Source organism: Mytilus galloprovincialis, chromosome 5 (assembly GCF_965363235.1).
Source record: "Mytilus galloprovincialis chromosome 5, xbMytGall1.hap1.1, whole genome shotgun sequence".
Classification (NCBI taxonomy): Eukaryota; Metazoa; Mollusca; class Bivalvia; order Mytilida; family Mytilidae; genus Mytilus; species Mytilus galloprovincialis.
This window is the reverse complement of record NC_134842.1, coordinates 99,624,111-99,643,971: the sequence shown is the minus strand read 5'-3', so window position 1 is coordinate 99,643,971 and position 19,861 is coordinate 99,624,111. Positions and strand designations below refer to the sequence as shown.

At 32.0% G+C, this 19,861-nt stretch overlaps 1 protein-coding gene across 1 annotated transcript in view; it reads right to left on the bottom strand.

The window, feature by feature from the left end:
* The window catches only part of LOC143074228 (uncharacterized), a 36,206-nt gene extending 34,527 nt beyond the window's left edge, over nucleotides 1-1,679 (bottom strand). Inside the window, exons 1-2 of the mRNA XM_076249777.1 lie at nucleotides 1,592-1,679; nucleotides 823-843 (exon numbers count right to left, since the gene is read on the bottom strand). Of these exons, the coding sequence (XP_076105892.1) occupies nucleotides 823-843; nucleotides 1,592-1,634 (64 nt within the window). The 5' untranslated portion in view covers nucleotides 1,635-1,679. The remainder of the gene's footprint in view (nucleotides 1-822; nucleotides 844-1,591) is intronic.
* Nucleotides 1,680-19,861: the final 18,182 nt, after the last annotated feature.

Below are 19,861 nucleotides of genomic sequence, written 5' to 3'. Positions count from 1 at the left end.
ACACCTGATTCCAAATAAACATGATAAAGGTTTTAACTGTTAAAATTTTGTGGTAATTATTTTTCACTAATTGTTTCCTTGGTTTGATACAAACATTCAACAAACTTGTAATATTTGAAAGAATTGTATGTGTATTTCTAAGACAAAAAGGACAAGTAACTTTGTAGTATTTCAAAAGAAAGAATATTGTAGTGGTCCAACACTGGATGCAGTTAAAGCACGTCTCCGTTTGTACTATTAAGTTGGTGAATATTTGTAGACTCAACCATTATATGCGACAACACGAGGAAGATGTACATATAACAGCCTTTATATATATACATGTTTCTCTACTTCTTCGTCAATTTATCTCTTTCTGCACCTATTGTATAAAAACATTTAATCAACGCGTGGTTCGTTTGATCTCAGTTCTTAATCCTATTATGACGTCGAATGTTTCTTGCTTTCCTCTGAAGTTCCTATTGTGACGGCATGAAAAAATGCGACCATGCCTGATTACGTCACATAAAAAGAACACATCTATTTACAGAAAAGAAGGAATAAGTTTACCTGTATATTGTTTGAAAATCATTAGAGATTTCGCCACCTAATCTCGTGTAATACGATACTTATCCACTCTCGACAGTTTAATTCGAAATATTTAAAACGCTCGGCGAGCCTCGCGTTTTAAATTTAACTGTCTCGAGTGGACAAATATCGTATCACACTCGATGCAGTGATATAATCTATATATAAGAAATTTAGTTATCATAGTATATTTCAAAGACATCATTTGCTATGCTTAGTAATTTATTAAATACTTGAATAATTAATTATGCTTACCAGGAGGAGAATTTCTTTTCGCTGCAAAAATAAAAATGTATACCACATTAATTTGGCAAATTCTAATCTTGAAATTGTGTGCAGCCAGGTCAATTCCTACATTTTCCTTCAGTTTACAAATTCAGATATCATGGACTATATGCAAACATATAAAATATAAAATACATTACACCCACACTCCATATTTTCTATAAAATAATTTACCACCATTCAGGAATATCAACACGAAAGAGTATATCTGACATACATTAACGAATTTACAATAATCATTCACATATCCATAGAGTATAAAATTGGTCAGCGCTATCAATATCAATTACAATATTACAAATTGTACATATTTTTGCAACTTTTGGTTCGAATGATATTTCTATCTTCATTGAAATATAATAGTAATATTACTACCAAATGAATACTATTTCTCCTCACGAAAAAAATACATTTTATGAGAAGTTTAATTTAAATTTTTACAAAATAACCAAAATTAAGTTGCCATATGCTGTTAATTTAAACTAACATTGAATACCGTTTCACAAATGTCCTTGTTTGAAATGACCAGGAAAAGATAACCCCGGTGGAAATGCTTGAAATTCTTCTGTTTTTTTATTATACTTCGCAAAGACTTACCATCTTTGACGCAAATGAAGCTTTAATATACAAGTATTTGAGCAAAATCTGGCAATCATTTTTAGTGACCCTTGTGTGCAATAGCCCTCATGTGATATCGTGTTTGAAATGTTTTTTATTATTATATTCCACAAAGACTTACCATCTTTGACGCATTCTGTGCAACTTGGACATCCACCTTCCATTTTGGGAGAAGCTCCCGCCCCACAATCAAGATAACAATCAGGACATCCTACTACAATAATATAATACGAAGTGATTCTACATTCATCTGCTTGATAACTACTGCAAACTTCACATACTGTTTTCTTATTTAAAATAAATTTCATCTTGACCAAGAAAACATATTGTGGTTTACTGATCGAAACACAGGTGCTAGTATATGAGTTTAGATATAAAGGAAATGTGACTGTTTTAACATATTTTAGGAATCCACAACATACTTTACCAACTGGTCGCATCAAAGAACATGGTGTTGGTACGACATCTATAATTTTATTTTCTTCAGTCGGCAAACTTCGGATACTGAACATAATTACTGAATTGGTGTGCAATCTATTCAAATTCATTTCAGGTTTATATTTTAAATGATGTTCTACTTGGACAAATTTTCTGATAGAACCGGTAAGCGTAATGAATTGTTAATATTAAATCTGATTAAAATAGATTTTTTTGTCTCCACGCTTTACTGACAGGGATTTTGATTCATTTTTGGTAGATACGTTAACCGAGTATGAATTATATGTTGTGAACAGTTTTTTTAATAGTTTTGAATATATATGTTCCAGACCATATGAGTATTTGGACCGTACGCGTACGGTCCGGACCGTATACGTATACTCATATGGTCCGACCATACGCGTACGGTCGGACCGTATGAGTATACGCGTATGGTCCAGTACGAGCTGATTATACATGTTATTGGGTCATATGGGTTAAATATAAACAAACATTTATCACAATCTTTATTTTAAGTTTTACAAACTGTTATGATTACAGTTAGATGGATAAAACGAACAAACAAACATATGAAATTAAATATTTATTTCATTGTATATATGAATCCTATGTTGGTACTCTCGCCCAAGGTGACACAAGTTACGTATTTTTTTTTACTTAATCATGTTTGCAGTTCATGCATGTTCCTTTGCATTTGCATTTTTTTTTTTTGTAAAGTTGCTAAATATTCTAAAAAAAATTGTCCTCCCACATTATGTTTACTTTGATATCTTCAATTTCAGTGATCAAAATTACTGTAGTACAGATCGACATGCTAAATACAAGAGATTAACAGATTTTAAATTACAATTAGTGTGAATTTTTTAAAAAGTTAAAATATACGTTTTTATTTCATTTAAATTGAACTATTTGATATTAATTTGAGAGTTAAGTTCTGTTGATCAGTTATATGCATTTGTATCTAATAAACTTGACCACCTTCTTAATATAAGTCAGACCGTACGCGTACGGTCCGACCGTATGAGTATTTTGAAAAAGTACGCGTACGGTCCAAATACTCATACGGTCTGGAAAATATACACTTTGAAATGGTTCATTTCAATTTTTATTAACTACATAACATCCTCCCCATTCAGACTCATATGATATGCATAACATATATATTAATTTATCTTACCTTTTATATATTTCTAGGAATATGATTGGTTAAAAGCAACCGCGTGGAGACCGTGTATATTCCATATTAGGTTAGTAGGGTTCCATATTAGGTTAGTATGCAGGGATTATTTCAATACACGGTTAGTAGTGTTTTACGTCCCTTTATAAAAACAACACGCTGTTGAGGAAATTCGTAAAGGTTTCAACAGACGAAGAAATTGGTGATGAACGATTGAAATAAATTCATAAAACACATTTAAAACTAACAAGTTGTTAATGTTGGCATTTGTTTTTGTATAGACCAATGGAAGTATGTTCTTAATATTAACGAAACTGAAGACTTGGTCACATTGATATGCCATTAGTCGAAATTATCATGTTAAAATAGTCGGTAAGATAAATTCGTTATAAAATGTTATAGTGACCTAATACGATATATATGAGGTCAGTATAGTCCATATGGGGACTCGAGCTTCGCTCTCATCCTATATAGAAGTTACAGACCCCAAATATATCGTATTAGGTCACTATTACACTATGCAACTTATAACATTTGTCAAAGTAGACAGCATGTTCTGTGTTTGCTAATTTATAAACAAGAAACGTTAACTTACCATCTCTTTTAACTGAAATAAAAACATATAAACCGTATTAAAAGATTATAACCATGACATGATGTTCAGGCAAGACGAATAGTGCCCTTCTGTACCTAACAAATTCAGATATATAGGATTTACAAGTATTTATATTAAATTTCTACTGAAGTTTAGTCACTTCATGTAGGTTACAAACCAAAGGAGTAGGTCCGGTAAGACCCCTTTTGGGCCCCAAAATATAGCAGTTTTACAAATTTGTTGAAATGTAAACTTTTAGTTATTTATTGAACAGTAGAATGCTTCTGCTACATAATATGGGCTGATTTTGACAATACAATGCACATATATCGGGTACTAGCACCATTAAGTCATGCTAAATTAATGAAATATTCACAATTCAAGCATTTTAGATAACTTTTAGACGGTTTTCGTGTAAAACGAAAGTGGCCGCATTCGTGTTCTTCCTTAATATTGAAATAAGTTGTATTTGATGATAAAACATAACATATATAAAGGTTGAGGATGAACACGGATGTGGCCACTTTCATTTTTGACATAAACCATCTGAAAAGTGACATTGTACGTCATATTTGGTAGATTTTTCATATTACAGCTTGAATCGGATCGTTTTTAATAACTGAATCAGTAAAATTTCTCACATAAACTAATTGATTCAAATGAAATAGACACTTAAGTGTTTAAAAAGTGGTCAAAATCTTTCGTCAGATGAACCTGAAATTTGAGGCCAAAAACGGTCCTTACCGGACCTACTCCTTTGGTTAAACATTATCCTGTAATTTTAATATCAAAGAGTGCAACAGAATCTACTTTTGAATTAAAGGACACCCGTTGATTTTGAAATATAATTCGGAGCATACTTCCAATATCATTTTGATTTTTGTTATGAATATCCTTCAATTCATTTAAGTAAGATACACAAAATATACCAAAAATTTCATGGTGTTAATTTAAGCAAACACTGGCACATATTTTAAACACTGACACTTTTGTGAAATGCAATGGGGAAAATACCCTTGTTTGAAATACCAGGAAAATGGCACTGTAAATTTCCTGGGGAAAATTACCTTACCTCTCTTCAATGAATGTCATTTTAATTATGAGTAAATTCACTAGATAGATAAATAGATAAGCAATCATTGAATTGATACAACTATAGATGTCCTGTTTCATATACCGTATAATCGGAATTATCTCTTTATTTTATATAAAAAAAAACGCAGCCTTGATATTTTACTATCGAAATGGATTACTGTTAAGGTACAAAATTTTTAAAAATGGCACCAGGAGAAATCTGCATGGCTATCATGTTATTGTTGAATTCTAACTCAATACTTTTTAATATTGATTAATTAGTTCCATCTTTAAAAGTCGTAACATAAATCATTCCTAAAACTGTTACGACAACCATAGAAATAAAAGTCAATGGGATATAACTCACTGTATTTGATATTTCTATCGGAGTCGTGTTACAAAACAAACTGGTGTCCGATAAAATATATTGAATCAAGTGACAACTATAAGTAGATTCCTGTAGAAATGATACCATTATATATCCTTTTTGTTGCTAATATCCTTTTGTAGTTGAAATGACTGTGCACGTCTTTTTATTGTGTGTTTTAGTTTGATGAAATATGCATATTAAACTGATTGCCAAGTAAACCATCATATTTTTATGATTTTTATAAATACAGGCTATGTGATTCATTTGTTGTTCTTTTTTATTGTCTCTTCCCTTTTTTGTTGTTGCGGGGGGGGGGGGGTGGGGGGGTGGGGGAGGGCTATGGTATTAGCGAAAAATGAAATCTACTGTGAAGTTTTGGTTTAAGATTTTTTTTTAAATAATATGTGATTACACAATGTCACTAGATGGGTTTATAACAAAAGTGTTGTACAAACCATCTTTTATACAAACATCACACTTTAGACATCCCATTTCATCCACAGGTTTTGTATATCCTCCTGGGCATTTACTAGCACATAAACCACAAGCCATTCCACCTAAACAAGAAATAGTTCCTATATTTAAAAGGCGTATCCAGAAAGGCCATAAAGAAATGCTTCATAAATCGACACTACACAAAAGAATTGAGAATAGAAACGGGGATGTGTCATAGAGAAAACAAAACTACCAAAGAGCAGTAAAGTAGGCCACTAATGAGTCTTCAACGCAGCAGGAAAATCTAGCTCTTCCTGTCACCATCTTAAATTACACGGGTCAGTCAACACTACACCAGTTTTCTGTCCCCATCACAAATTAGTTGACCAATTACAGTGTCTATATCACACGTTACATGTATGAGAGACTTATTTTTATGTGTCTAAAACACACACCGCGTGAAAGCAGGATAAGCTTATCCTAGCTGTCGACCAAGTCGCCCTTGCTTTGCTTTACCTTACACGATTCCCTCAGTTTTTCTTTTAATTTTGGTTTGTTAATATAAAGTTGATGTATATGTACGAGGAGTTCATTGGTTAAATATGGTTGCTCTAAATTGAGACGGTCACCCAAAAATATAACCAACTAAAAGGCTCATACTAAAGGTGTAATTAGTCTAGCATTGTATAGGGAAAACAAACAACGGCTATGTTAGAAGCATCAATGAAGTGCATTAATGACGAAACATATTCAGATGTATATGAAGACGAAGACCGATGAGATTCCTCACTTGTTACAGCACATAAACATTTAACAAGTAAATTCTTTTAAAAAAGTTAAACTTCGTCATGTTTATCTCGCTCAAATGTGAATTTTAATAACTTGTCTTCACTCGTTTACAAGCGATTTAGAACTGACGTTTACTCTTGTATATTGTTGAACATCATATACTGTTGATCTAATGAGACTATGTTTAAGAGTGACCTTTTTAATTTCATTTTTATCTTCAATTTCTTTTTTGTCTTTTTTTTTGGGGGGGGGGATTACTTAATCCTTCGGCAAATAGCCTGCACTTTGCTTTTTATTCAATAGGATATGTTTATTTAGTTTTCCTCTGTTACATTTTTGTTTGTTTTTTATTTGTAAACTTAATATAGTCTATCTTACCATCCCGCTTCTCTATGCTGAAAGAATACAAAAACATAATTAATATAGAAGTGACCGTTGCTATAAAATATAAGTCCGGTGTAAGTTTATGTATAATGAAGTAACCACAAACACTAAATTGGAGATATACTTCAGTAAACCAGCTTACAGTGGTTGTCGTTTGCTTATGTGTTACATATTTGATTTTCGTTCATTTTTTTTTACATAAATAAGGCCGTTAGTTTTCTCGTTTGAATTGTTTTACATTGTCTTATCGGGGCCTTTTATAGCTGACTATGCGGTATGGGCTTGGCTCATTATTGAAGGCCGTACGGTGACCTATAGTTGTTAATGTCTCTGTCATTTTGGTCTTTTGTTGATAGTTGTCTCATTGGCAATCATACCACATCTTCTTTTTTTATATTACAGTGTATTTCATTTCTAGGACAAAAATAAATTTTTCACAACAAATTGGAAAATTTTATTTCACACTTTTCCGCTCAGTATAGAATTTGAGACCAAATGACGTAGAAGTTAACAACTATAGGTCACCGCGCGGCCGTCAATAATGAGAAATACCCATTACCATGATTCCGCAGATGAGAAACTATAAAATGACGATTCTAAAATTCAAACGAGAGAGTCGACGGCCTGAACTATGTACATATAATTTTGAAAAATAAACTACAGTTTGTATATAAATTACACATAAAAGCTATCATGGTGCAAACTTAACGTTCGATTCACAGTTATAATTAGTTACTTTTTGAGGAATTGGAATTGTACAGTTTCTTTTAAAAAGATGAAATCTTGTTGTTTACCAAAATTATTTCACGCATGATAAGGATGTCTTGTAATAGTGTTCGTCCCTGAAGAAGTTCATGAAATATGGACTGCCACTGGAAAATAAGGGTTTATTGGATAGGGACAAAATTGTCGCAATAGGCCACCTACGGACCCCTCAAAGCGTTTTTGCAGAGAGCGCGACATTCTCTTTTTTCTCTCTTCAAAAGACTCCATTATAATACAAAGTGTACATTAAGACCGGACGTGGCTGCGTTCTTATACATCTCACACAGCAAAACGGACGCCTACTTTGGCAAGGATTTTACCTACGGCAGAAAGAAAACCAAGAGAGACCATGCATATTTTAATTCCCCAGCAACACTTGGGACCAGACAATTTTGACGAAGTCAGCATAAAGGGAGAACACACAGAAGTTTTAACGAGATATGACAGCATCACGATAAACAAGGAAGCGGTGTTACCGGTAGACAAGTGTAATGACCTTTTGGACTAAGAGTGGTAATTAAATCTGGATGGGGTTTCTATTTGTAGAATGGAGAATAATGGAACAAATCTGCAGAACTATTCACAAAGCAAAAGAAAAATGAAAACTAGGACAAAAAATATAGAATAGAGAATAATGGGCAAAAACAAAACAATGTAGAAACATGCTATAAAAACTTGTAGACACAAAAAGGGAGAACTCCAACCCTAAAATATATGGTCAACACAATCTTTATATCCGATTTCTGATCAAAAATAAAATATTTTGTTAATTGAGATTGAAAATTTCGATTCACATCTGTTTAATTTGTTTCCAACTACAATGTCCTCACAATGTGTTTTGTAATAAAATAAAATATATTGATACTTTGCATTTGTTGCAAATGTACTGTGTTGTATGTTACAATAGAAAAGAGTTGTTAACATGTTGCCACCACCTTTTTTATTAGGAAAAAAAACTTTACGTTATCGATGTCTTATTTTATCGCAAATATTTCCAGTTTTGGAAAAGGAGATGATATAATGTTAAATAATTCACATTTTATAAATTGTCTTTTCAAATCTTAATTTAAATTATCACTGCAGTATCACTTTGGCACAAAATGAAATCAGTTCTTAAATAACTTTTTGCAATGGCGATTTTTTTCACCAGGTTAACATTTTTTTTTCTTGTCCGTTATTGTAATCTGCCATCAACACTAAATTTTACATGAGGTTGATTTTCTCTGTTTTTTATTCAAAAAGAGACGCATTTAAAATTCATAAGTGTTCAGCCAATACAAGAAACTATTATTGCCATGGCTAAGAAAGAAGACAAACAAGTTTTTAAAACACTACATAGAACACTTATAACTGAGTCACACGAACTCCACCTAAATATTTGGGTTATCTTCGGTGCTCCACCAGCGGCATAAGTTAGCTGTTCATGGTAGGTACACATTCGAGCATTAATTGCGATTTTAGAGTGAACTTATCTGAAACGGTTTCTTAAAATGTTGTGACTTTTTTTTTAAATATATGTATACAATATAAAAATTATGAACATTGTCGGAAAATATAAAATTTATTTGTATGAGCTTTAGAATCAGGATGAAAAGCAAGGCTTGCCGAGTTTTTCTCCTATTTCGTAGTGAGTATTGTTTACAGCCTGCAATTTCTATCCGACATTTGAAACTTTAGTTGTTAAAATCGAATTTATTGTTTCTAATTTTGCAAAGAAGTCGACAAAGTTTAAACGCAGACCGCGAAGAGGACTCCAAAATGAACTACTACACAAAAAGAAATATCCACATATAGTAACATGAATTTATTATACAAGTACAAATAAAGCAAAAATTTATTTCTGCAATTGTTGGCTGATTTGAGGATAAATAATAGTTTTCTATATAATAAGATATTATAAATAAATTGTCTTACCTTGAATCCAGTGCACTTTTCCCAAGCACCTGTAAGTTAGGATAATTATAGGCACAACAGTAACACGTGTACGTGTGAATATATTACTTTAATACATAAGATCTCAATATATTTTTTCTTCAGTTATGGCTTTAGCTACATGTATTGTTTTCTCAAGACTTGTAGACATACGGCTGGCTAATAGTAAGCTTTTAAAATTATACAACTGTCAATGAAAATGTATTGCAACGACAATTTTCTTGTTTTAATGATTATTTTAATTGAAGTTCGTTGTGTTCTTAGAAACGAAAACAAACATTCCATTTAAAAATAAACGTAATGAACCCGACAACCAAACAAATGACAAAATTTGCCTTGATTATGAATTTTCCTGTAGACTTCTTTTTTTTTTTATCTTTGAAAGTTTTCCAACCCATATATAAATACATTTCAGTATTTGAATTAAATACCCAGTTTAAACAAAAACATATGATAAAAAAATTAGGAAGATTTGTATATGAATTTTATATCATATCTAGTCATGATTTTATGTAAAGTTTTTTTGGGGAAAAATATACCAAGAATGCATTTTCCCTGAAATTAAACTTCCTACCTGAGACACGAGGACGACCAATGCTACTGCAAACAGAACACGTGACATCTTTTCCAGATAATGAAAAATTCTAGAGTAATTTTCTGATTTAATTTCAATACTTTTATACCAGAACATTCAGTTTAAGCATATCGCAACATATTACCAGAGGAAAACGTAATTAGAATAACAAATTTCCTGAAGCTTTTACTACAATCATAATTTCTCGCCTTAAATGATTTATTCGTATGTAATTTATTCAATATGCTTTTAAGCTATTAAAAAAAAAGCTTATCAGTTTATTTCATTTCCTTTTTCTATTTCCAAAATAGAAATTTAAACAGTTGTCATAATCCTAGGCAAATGTTACAGTAGTTGTTTCAAGGTTAACGAAAGTCGTTTGGTCAATGTACGAGTAATATTTCATTGTATTGTGTGGTGGAAGTGATTGGGGAAGGCAGTGGCGGATCACGGGGAGGGTAACTGGGGTTGGAAACCCCTTTTTATTACCATCAATGCATTTGCAAGGGGACATATTATTGCCCCCTCCTTTATCCTGGGTTGGGAACCTCCTTATGAAAATAGCTGTACAGCCCATGGCTCTGGAGGTTTCATAAGAGGGATTACAGAATGAATTTTATCTGATGTACCATTCAACTAATGGTTACGACATATGATCCTTTTTCAAATGTCTCATTATATCAACATGTAAACGACCGTCTCAGAGGCAAAGGTTTTCAGCACCAGAACTTGATAAGAAGATCGCCTTTAATCACTTGACATTATTTGCAACTAAAACTGGTTACCTGCCATAGTTATATAATATTAAACAGATAAAGTACCAATTATTGTTGTTATGCACCCGCAATTAAAAGTCGGGGCATATTGTTTTACCCCTGTCCGTCCGTCCGTTCCATTATGTGTAAATAGTTATTCCGCATAACTTCTCCTACAGTTTCGAATACAAGGAAATTTTCACTTTGCTGGTTGTTTGTACATTGTTATATCGAAGGTGTGCATGTGGTCAGGGTTTTCATATTTATTATTTTTTGCATTTTTTGGGAATAGTTTAACTTTGTCATTTTTGGAGTATATACATGCAAAAGGGTTGCATTATGTTTCTGGATAACTCCGCCCACAGTTTGAATGCTAAGAAGTATTCATTTTGCTGGCTGTTTGCCATATATTGAAGATGTGTATGTGGTCAGGGTTTTGATAATTATTAATTTTTGCTCTTTTGAAAATAGTTGAACTGTGTCATTTTTTAAGTATATACATGGTTGTGTACATGCAAAAGGGGTGCATAATGTTTCTGCATAACCCAACCTACAGTTTGAATGCTAAGAAGTTTTCACTTAGTTGGCTGTTTGTAAATATATTGAAGGTGTGTATGTGGTCACGGTTTTGATTTTTATTAGTTTTTGTTTTTTGAGAGATACTTGAACTTTGTCATTTTTGGAGTATAAACTTGCATAAGAGGTCTTCCTACAGTGAACCATAAATCTAAGTGCTCCCATGCTCAACTTTAAGCTTTTTTAAAATAAAATTTTACATATGCGAGGGCATCATTTGTGTCACCTAGACACAAACATATCTTAAAGAAAGTCTCACATAGACTTTGTTATAATACAGTAACTTCAGAGTTGAGTTAGGAGCATCACTTTGTCTAGTTTTTAATTGATTCCTAGTATTCTTTTGAACAAATAAAGATGATGGGTAAACATCTGTGAGACAGCAACTAAACATTAATAGAAACGAATACAAATCTACATGTATGTTTCAACATCCGATCTCTCATAAAAGAAAGGTGTGTTGTACAATAGTATATGTCGAGCTGTAATTTTTACAAATATCTCCTATATGCGTATGTAGGGGGTTGATTGATTTTATAATAAATTTATATGGATGTAAATACCTGTATCAACATAAAAAAAAGGCAAAACCTTGAAACAAAGCACATTGTCAAGCTTGTTTGCTGTATTTCAACATAAATTAAACGGAGAAGATATATGAATATTAGACTTTATTTTGTTTATAATTTTACACTGTAAGGCTTTATCCTAAATACCAAAGGAATGAAAATTTTCACGAAAATGGGATTAAAACTTTTAAGTTTTTTAAAAGTATGAGGGTTTTCTCTTATTCAAACATTTCAAATTCACGTTATACATTGTACTACACTTGATGTTTTTTTTTTGTTTTTTTGTTTTTTTGTTTTTTTGGGTTTTTTTTTTTTTTGAGGGGGGGGGGGGGGTTACTTACCTATCATCTGATTAATGACTAAAATATGCTACCTAGTTTAAGATTTACAACTATGCGTAGGAACATTTTTTATTTAAATATGACATTGTACTACTTTCGAGTATTTTCTTTTTTGACTGGGCCCGATTAGGTGTTGTTAGGTTTTACAAAGTCTATCCAAGTTATTTTTGCGAAGAATTCCGTTCAAACCGGTGCAGGGGGCCGTCTAACACTTGAAGTGAGGTGACAGTTTTAAAGCTCTGTGTTGAAGGCCCCGCTGTGATTTTAAAATGACGAACAGCAATAAAAACGCTGTTCCTTTGTTTTTTGTCTGTTTTTGTTGTTGCTATCAGTGGCGTAGCAGGGGCGGATCCAGCCATTTTAAAAAGGGGGGGTTCCTAACCCAGGACAAAGGGGGGTTCCAATTACATGTCCCCATTCAAATGCATTGATCGTCCAAAAAAAAGGGGGGGTTCCAACCCCCCGAACCCCCCCCCCCCCTCTGGATCCGCGCCTGCGTAGCTAGGTCATTTTTACGTGTACGCCCGGACCTTGGCGAAGAATTATGAGGATTCTTAGCGGGTCCATTTCATAGCACCTTCTGGTTGTAGGTTCGAAAAGGGAAGGGGGGGGGGTATTTAGAATGAGATACTATTGCTATCAATAGTAACATTCTTAAAAAAAACTTTTTTATGTTTAATTCGTTCATTGTCAGTTAATTTGGAATCTAATGGTCATTGATTTTAGAGAAAATGTCCAAAGCAGTTACTTTAAAATGTGTTCTCAATTTTAACAGAAATGATAAAATGCACTATTAGTTCTGTGAAACCTTGGTTCACGCCTGAGATTACTGACTTTCCGCCAAAGCCGAATCCGACCTCTCGCAGTCCTTTAAAGGATTTAAAAAAAAAATCTTTCGATATTTTTTTTTGAACTGGTCAAGTTTCAAGACAATCTATGAATACACATTATTTCACCATTATGCTCTGGATACTCATTTGATCACAATTAGTTTCGGTGCAACTTCCGTAATGTTTTTTACCCCATACTGAACTTTAGTATCATTGACGAAGCCGACGTTTAGAATCGTTATGTCTCGCTTTTGCGACACGAATGTCACACGCTCGAAAAATAATGCAAACCACATCGAATTTCAGCAGATAATGAATTGCTTTAAAGAAAAGCAAAGTGATTAGAATTCACATATTTCAGACTTTGACAGAAATTGAACAAAATTTAATACATAATTTGATACTATTTGGTTGAAATGGGGAATTTTCGTTACTTTCAGTCAAAACTACAAGCCATTGAAGAAAGAATTGCATTGTGGATTTGCTTTTACCAGTTCTGTTTATATTCTTTATATTAAAATATCTTTTTATCAAAGTGTACGCCCGGGCGTTTTGACGTAAACGTAGCTACGCACCTACCTATGCGTTTACTGATTTTATGTCATGGATGGATAGCCTATATCCTTTGTTTTTTATAACATTAAAATTAAATATTTTTTAGTCAAAGTCAGTTCATAGTTAAAATATCAAGTTATGTTCTTTGTGGCCGATAGTTCAATATTCGCTGAAATGTCTACCGTCAGCTGTTACATGCCTGGGAGAAAAATATGCATTACAACTTTTAATCAAATATACATCCCTAGGTCATCAGCGTTTGTTGAATTAATTAAAGCATCATCTGCTGCATTTTTATTTACTTTAATATAACTTTATAAAAAAAGGATAATTATTTATGAAAAAATATAAACGATTAACATTTTTATTGCAATTTAATTTGTAATCCTGAATGCAACTCAGTAATACTTGCGATTGCCGTTAAGAATCTTTTTTAATCAATATAATTATGTAGAAAATAAAATACTTATCAGACTTCTTCAATCTGTATTTGAACATTACGCATTCTGACAGTTTTCATGAATTCAATGATTATAACAACAACAACAACAAAATTGAGTGTCAAATTCTTTTCAACTTCGTCATTTATCTGGTTTTCAGAGTTTGATTTGGATACCGTTAATCAAATTTATTTTAACAAAATGTGTCTATATTTAACGCAAAGCTCAATACCTAAATTTATGTCTCTCTATGACACATTTCCCATTTCCATTCCCAATTTTATTTTTCTAATAAACTATTTTGAAAAGATCCCTGATGATCCGAATTTTGTACACTGACAAAATCGTTTAAACTTTCATGAAATCGCTAATTATACAAAGAATTATATAACCCCATGCTAACATAAAATTCGTTATCACGACACATGCCACTAGTTAATAAAAGTAGATGGGGTGTCTAAATTATAATCCATAGATTTTTTTAGTAATTTGCCAAAACGTAGTTTATATCATGCCTTTTAAAAAATAATAAATAAAAGAATGCATGGGTCACGGGGCTTATTTTTACGCTACAGGTTGTGCAAAATTGACAGATTTTGTATAGATTATGCACGGAAACCCCAATTTTCTGCCATAAAACGAAAACTACACCATAAAATTTTGAGATAAAATATGAGAAGATAGCTCTTAAATTATGCTTTCAATTAAGAAAAAGAAAAAATGGGGTCACGGGACCCGTTTTCTTACTACATAATAAAATAGGTAATTTTCTAACACATTGTATTGTAAAAGTAACTTTATCTGAATTATCTGCCCTTACATTTGAGTTGCCTCCCCTTATGTGGCAAAGTTGGAAAAAATTAAATCAAACAAAAGTATTCTGTTTTTTTGGAAAATACAACCACAATTATATAAAACATGTCATTTTCTGTATTGAAATGAAAATTCTTACACATGAATTAACTACTACTCTCAAAATTTGCACAACCCCAGTTGTGAATGTGGGTGTCCATTAGAAGATTCGATTCATTTTTTCTTAGAATGTCCACTCTACATAAACTTTAGAAATCAGCTCTTTAAAAACATTCAACACTTAGCTGATATATCTATAGAACATATTTTATTTGGAACAGACGAAATTACTGTCGAACAAAACACAATCCTTTTCAGAAATGTACATAGTTATATACGCCATACAAAAAGATTCTTTGATTAATATTGCTGTATCTTAAAATGTACTCGTATCCAACTGTTATACTGTTTAAACATAATATAAAATTGTATATATTTTTCATATTGTACTGAAATATTTAATTGCTGTCATCTTGAAAATTTGTATATTGTACTTATATGGAGAGGATTTTCTTAAGTTGTTATAACTTGTATCCAATCCTATTGTATATTTAGACAATAAAATATGTTTAAACTTAATTCATTAAAGATATAGACCGATTGTTTTCTGGTATTTCAAAATCCAAGATGGAGGAAGGCACCCTATCTACCTTAATAACCGCTATTTAATCTTTTTTGGGGCTTGGGGCCGTCTGTAATTTCTGTGTTGTCTGTTATTTTTAAATTATAAAGTTATTGGTTGCCCTAGCATCTTCCACTAGTTTGTAGGATTTATATATATGACTGTTACATGATGTTATAACCAAACAATCCGCCATGGATGGAAAATCCTTATTAACAACTGCAACACATGGCAGGTGATATCAATTCCAATATTAATTGACTACGGATTGTTAGTTATCCAGTCGCAGGTCGATGATTCTCTCTGGGCACTCCAGCTTCCTCCGCAAATAACAATTGATCGCCACGAAATAGCACAGTGTTGCTGAAAATTGTGTTTATATAACGAGTGAAACATGTACGAAAAAACATTACAAACTCCAGAAATACAGACTGAAATGAATGCCTCCTCATCAATACCTTTATAAAAAGAAATATTTTAATAGTATCTTAAATTTAGAAACAAATGGGGAGAATTCATTGCAAAATCATAACAAACACTTAGAAACGTATAACAGCACAAAGAGATACTCCCTAATTAGATAAAAAGGGAAATAATAATGTCACTAGCCTAGCTGTCTTGCGGCAAAGAAAGCTTCGATAACTACAACAAAAAAAATGAAAAAATGAAAATAAGAGTTTGCATAGAAACCATAGAAAAGAAGACTTCACAGAACATGGCCATATCGTTAAAGTTTTTGATGCATGTTCTTTCAATGAGTAAAGAGGCAGGAACCATTTCCCATGTACTTGCTTCATTCATGGGATCAACCAAAGTAGTGTTTGAAACCTTATTGAACATTAAAAACCTAAATAAATTATACTTGAAAGATCCTTCAATGACTTTATAATGTATTCATAACCTCAAATAATTATCCAGTGTATAAAAAAAGGCAAATGTTAAATATTTCTGTACAATTTTTGCCGCGATAGACCTCGTTAATTTGTATATGTAAGAAATTATATCTGAACACTAACAGTATGTAGTTTCATTACCGATAGAACAAATTTAGACAAGTTTGACTAAGAAAACTAGTTTGTCTTAACCCATCAAAATTGCAGTTTGACGTTCATAATTTTAACACTGTTTTAAAAATACACCATCCCAATACCATTAACGAAGCTTAGACACTGGGAATTGTAGCAAAGATTAAAGACATCGGGGCCTTTCATGGCAGAATTTAAATTATGGGTTTTTCTTATTGTCGAAGACCGTACGGTTGTCTATAATTCCTTAAATTCACTTCATTTGAACTTTGGTGGATACTTGTCTCATTAGTAAACATACCACATTAATATATAGATGTATAATAAATTAAACGGATTCAAAATAGTAGGTTTTTTTTGTTACATTTAAAAAAAAATCTACACATACAATTTAAGAGTAATATCAAAATCTTGAACAAGTTTGAAAATAAGAAAATAAAATATGATAAATCATCGATTTCAAATCGAAGGAGTAAGTGGTATTATTTATATTTTCTTATTTCAGTTAATTAGAAAATCTCCTCAGGAGGAAAACACTAAAATGTCTTTATCACACGGAAAACATACATGTATATACATGTACGGATACCACTTGTGCATAAACGGATCCACTACAGAAAAATTAATACATTAAATATATTGTAGAAAAAAAATTACAAATTCAGGAAGCAGGAATGTCCTGGATGTATTGTATAAAGTAACAAACGAACTGCTGATTTAAACATATGATTTCACGAACGCAGCTTATTTGAAATTTTCACAATGGTAAGTAATATAAACTTATTTCTAAAATATAGTCATTGTAGTTGTTTGAAAACTACATTTTAATTTGTAAGTATTATTAAATTAATATAGATAGTCAGTAAAAATTTTTGAAAATTAGTTTGACTGTTATGAATTATACACATATGGAAACTTGAAATGGAATCATGTCTGGCATTTAAATGTATGTTGCATTATATAGGATGTTAAATACACAACCACGTCTGGTGATTGTCGAAAAAGGGAATATGACATATTTTATTTGGGGTCATTCATGCTGTCTTTCATTGCAAAAACTTATCTGAAGGGATGTATTTTAGGAGGTCGTGTAAAGGCTAAAAGCCTGCCCTTTTCAACATTTCCTCTTTTCCTTATTACGAAACAAATCATACTGCGTTGAGAATCCTTGTTTGGTGTGCATTATTTACTTTCTTTATTCTTTGTCGATGATTAGGGGAAGGAGTAAGAAATAAAGGCAATCTATTATGCGGAAATATAATATTATTATTAAAACTTATTTAAAGATATTAATGGAGTAATTAATTCGATAGAACTATAGGAATTATAGTGTTGAAATCAGATGAAAGTTTACAATTGTCAAGATTTTTTTTCAGAATGTTCGAGGAGGGTTAGTTTTCAGAGTTTCACTATGCGTTTTGGTACTGATCGCTTCAGTAGGTATGTATGACTAATGTTGTCAAAACTGAGGGTCTACTAGGTTGGGTTACCAGAATAGAGAATAATGGGTCAATACTGCTGAAAAATGCCCCCCCCCCAAAAAAAAGAGGATAGAGTAAAATAGGCATACTATGATACTAATAAAGAATATAGAATAATGGGATGCTACCATATAAACGATAGAGTAAAATGACCAGAAATATAAGGAATACAGAAAAATGACATACAAATTAGAAAATACAGAAATGGAGGACCCCATTCCAGATCCTCATATCTGATCTAAATAGACAAACGGTAATTTGTTTCACAAACACAATGCGTTTAAATATACTGTTTGGTCTTTTCTATTCTTTTTTTTTTCATGATTTGATTAGAAACTTTCAATTCAGGAATGAAAAACATACATTGATAGTTTGTTTCTACGCAATGAATGTACGCAATTAATCTATAAGTCCTGTGAATATTTTAGGTGTATTTTACACATCATATATCTATTAAAACGTTCGGCGATATTTTCATTCAATGCGTATATACAAAACTAGACTTATTTTTTGCTGATATCCCTTAAGTTACACAGTAACGCATTCGATAACAACAAAACATATTTTACTTTTTATCTATTTATATACATATTCGCAAAATAGCTACAGCATTGAATATTGACTGTCGCAAGGAATTAAATTATGCATATTTAAAAAAAAACTTTTATCTTTGTCTCTATTGCGTCATATGATTTTAATAGTGGTATTTCAAAAATAAAATAAAAATCAAATGGATATCTATTGGTTTACCATTGAACAATGCCATCGGCAGTCCTCGGATTATTCCAGACGAGTGTGGAAGCATACAGCTCACAAAATGTCACAAAACAGCCAAACAGGATTAAATATATAAAAGCTCATGTCTTTATAGGGATTGGTATGATTAAAATGATACATTTTGATTGATAATTGCCAGTAAATTATTCTATAAAAGCTATGGTTACAGTTCCAAAACGCACAAGCCTTCGTGTATGATGATTTAGTCTGATCTATTTATAGGCCCTCTTCATATTTTTGTATGTTGTCTTTCTTAACTTTTGCTTATGGTCATACCTGATCAAGAGACACGTGATGTGCGCACGAAAATACTATCATGTGTTTCGATATCAAAGTCTGAGCGGGGACATCATATCATTAAAAAAAAATGCTTTCTTTCTTACATTGTTTTACACGTTAATCGTGTTTATTGTTCTAACAATTTTGCGAGATTTTGAATGCTTTACACCGTAAGATTTATTTATATAACAACTGTTAGTTTTCGGACCATGTCTGTTTATTAATATCTGTACATTTCATTTTGAAGGGCGTGCTGATAGAACCAAAAGATCATTCCTGAATATGTTCAATCAGATCGGTCATTTGTTTGACTTGGGTTATACTTTTGCGAATTATCTTCGAGACTATGGATGCTGGTGTGGAGTAGGCGGAAGCGGTACACCACAAGACAACATTGACAGGTGAGCCGCCCTTTTAAATTTAAGAGGAGATTTCGGAACATATTTTGGTACGCACAAGTAAACAAAAAGATGGAAGATACCAATAGGGACATTCATAACTGACTTTTTTTTGTTACAAATGTGGAATTTGGGAAAATTTCCAAATCCAAAATATAGAAATTTTCAGTGTGCTTATCCTTTTGGCACTCGGTATATTCTTAAAGATTCGGAAACGGAAAAAAAAAGTATGATTACATAACTGACCTGTCACAAACTGGAAACTGCTGGAAGCAATAAACTTACTAAAATCGGTCTTACCTCCGCTTGCTTCATTCTTTTCGTAAAATTCATATCACGATTTTGTGACGGAAAATAC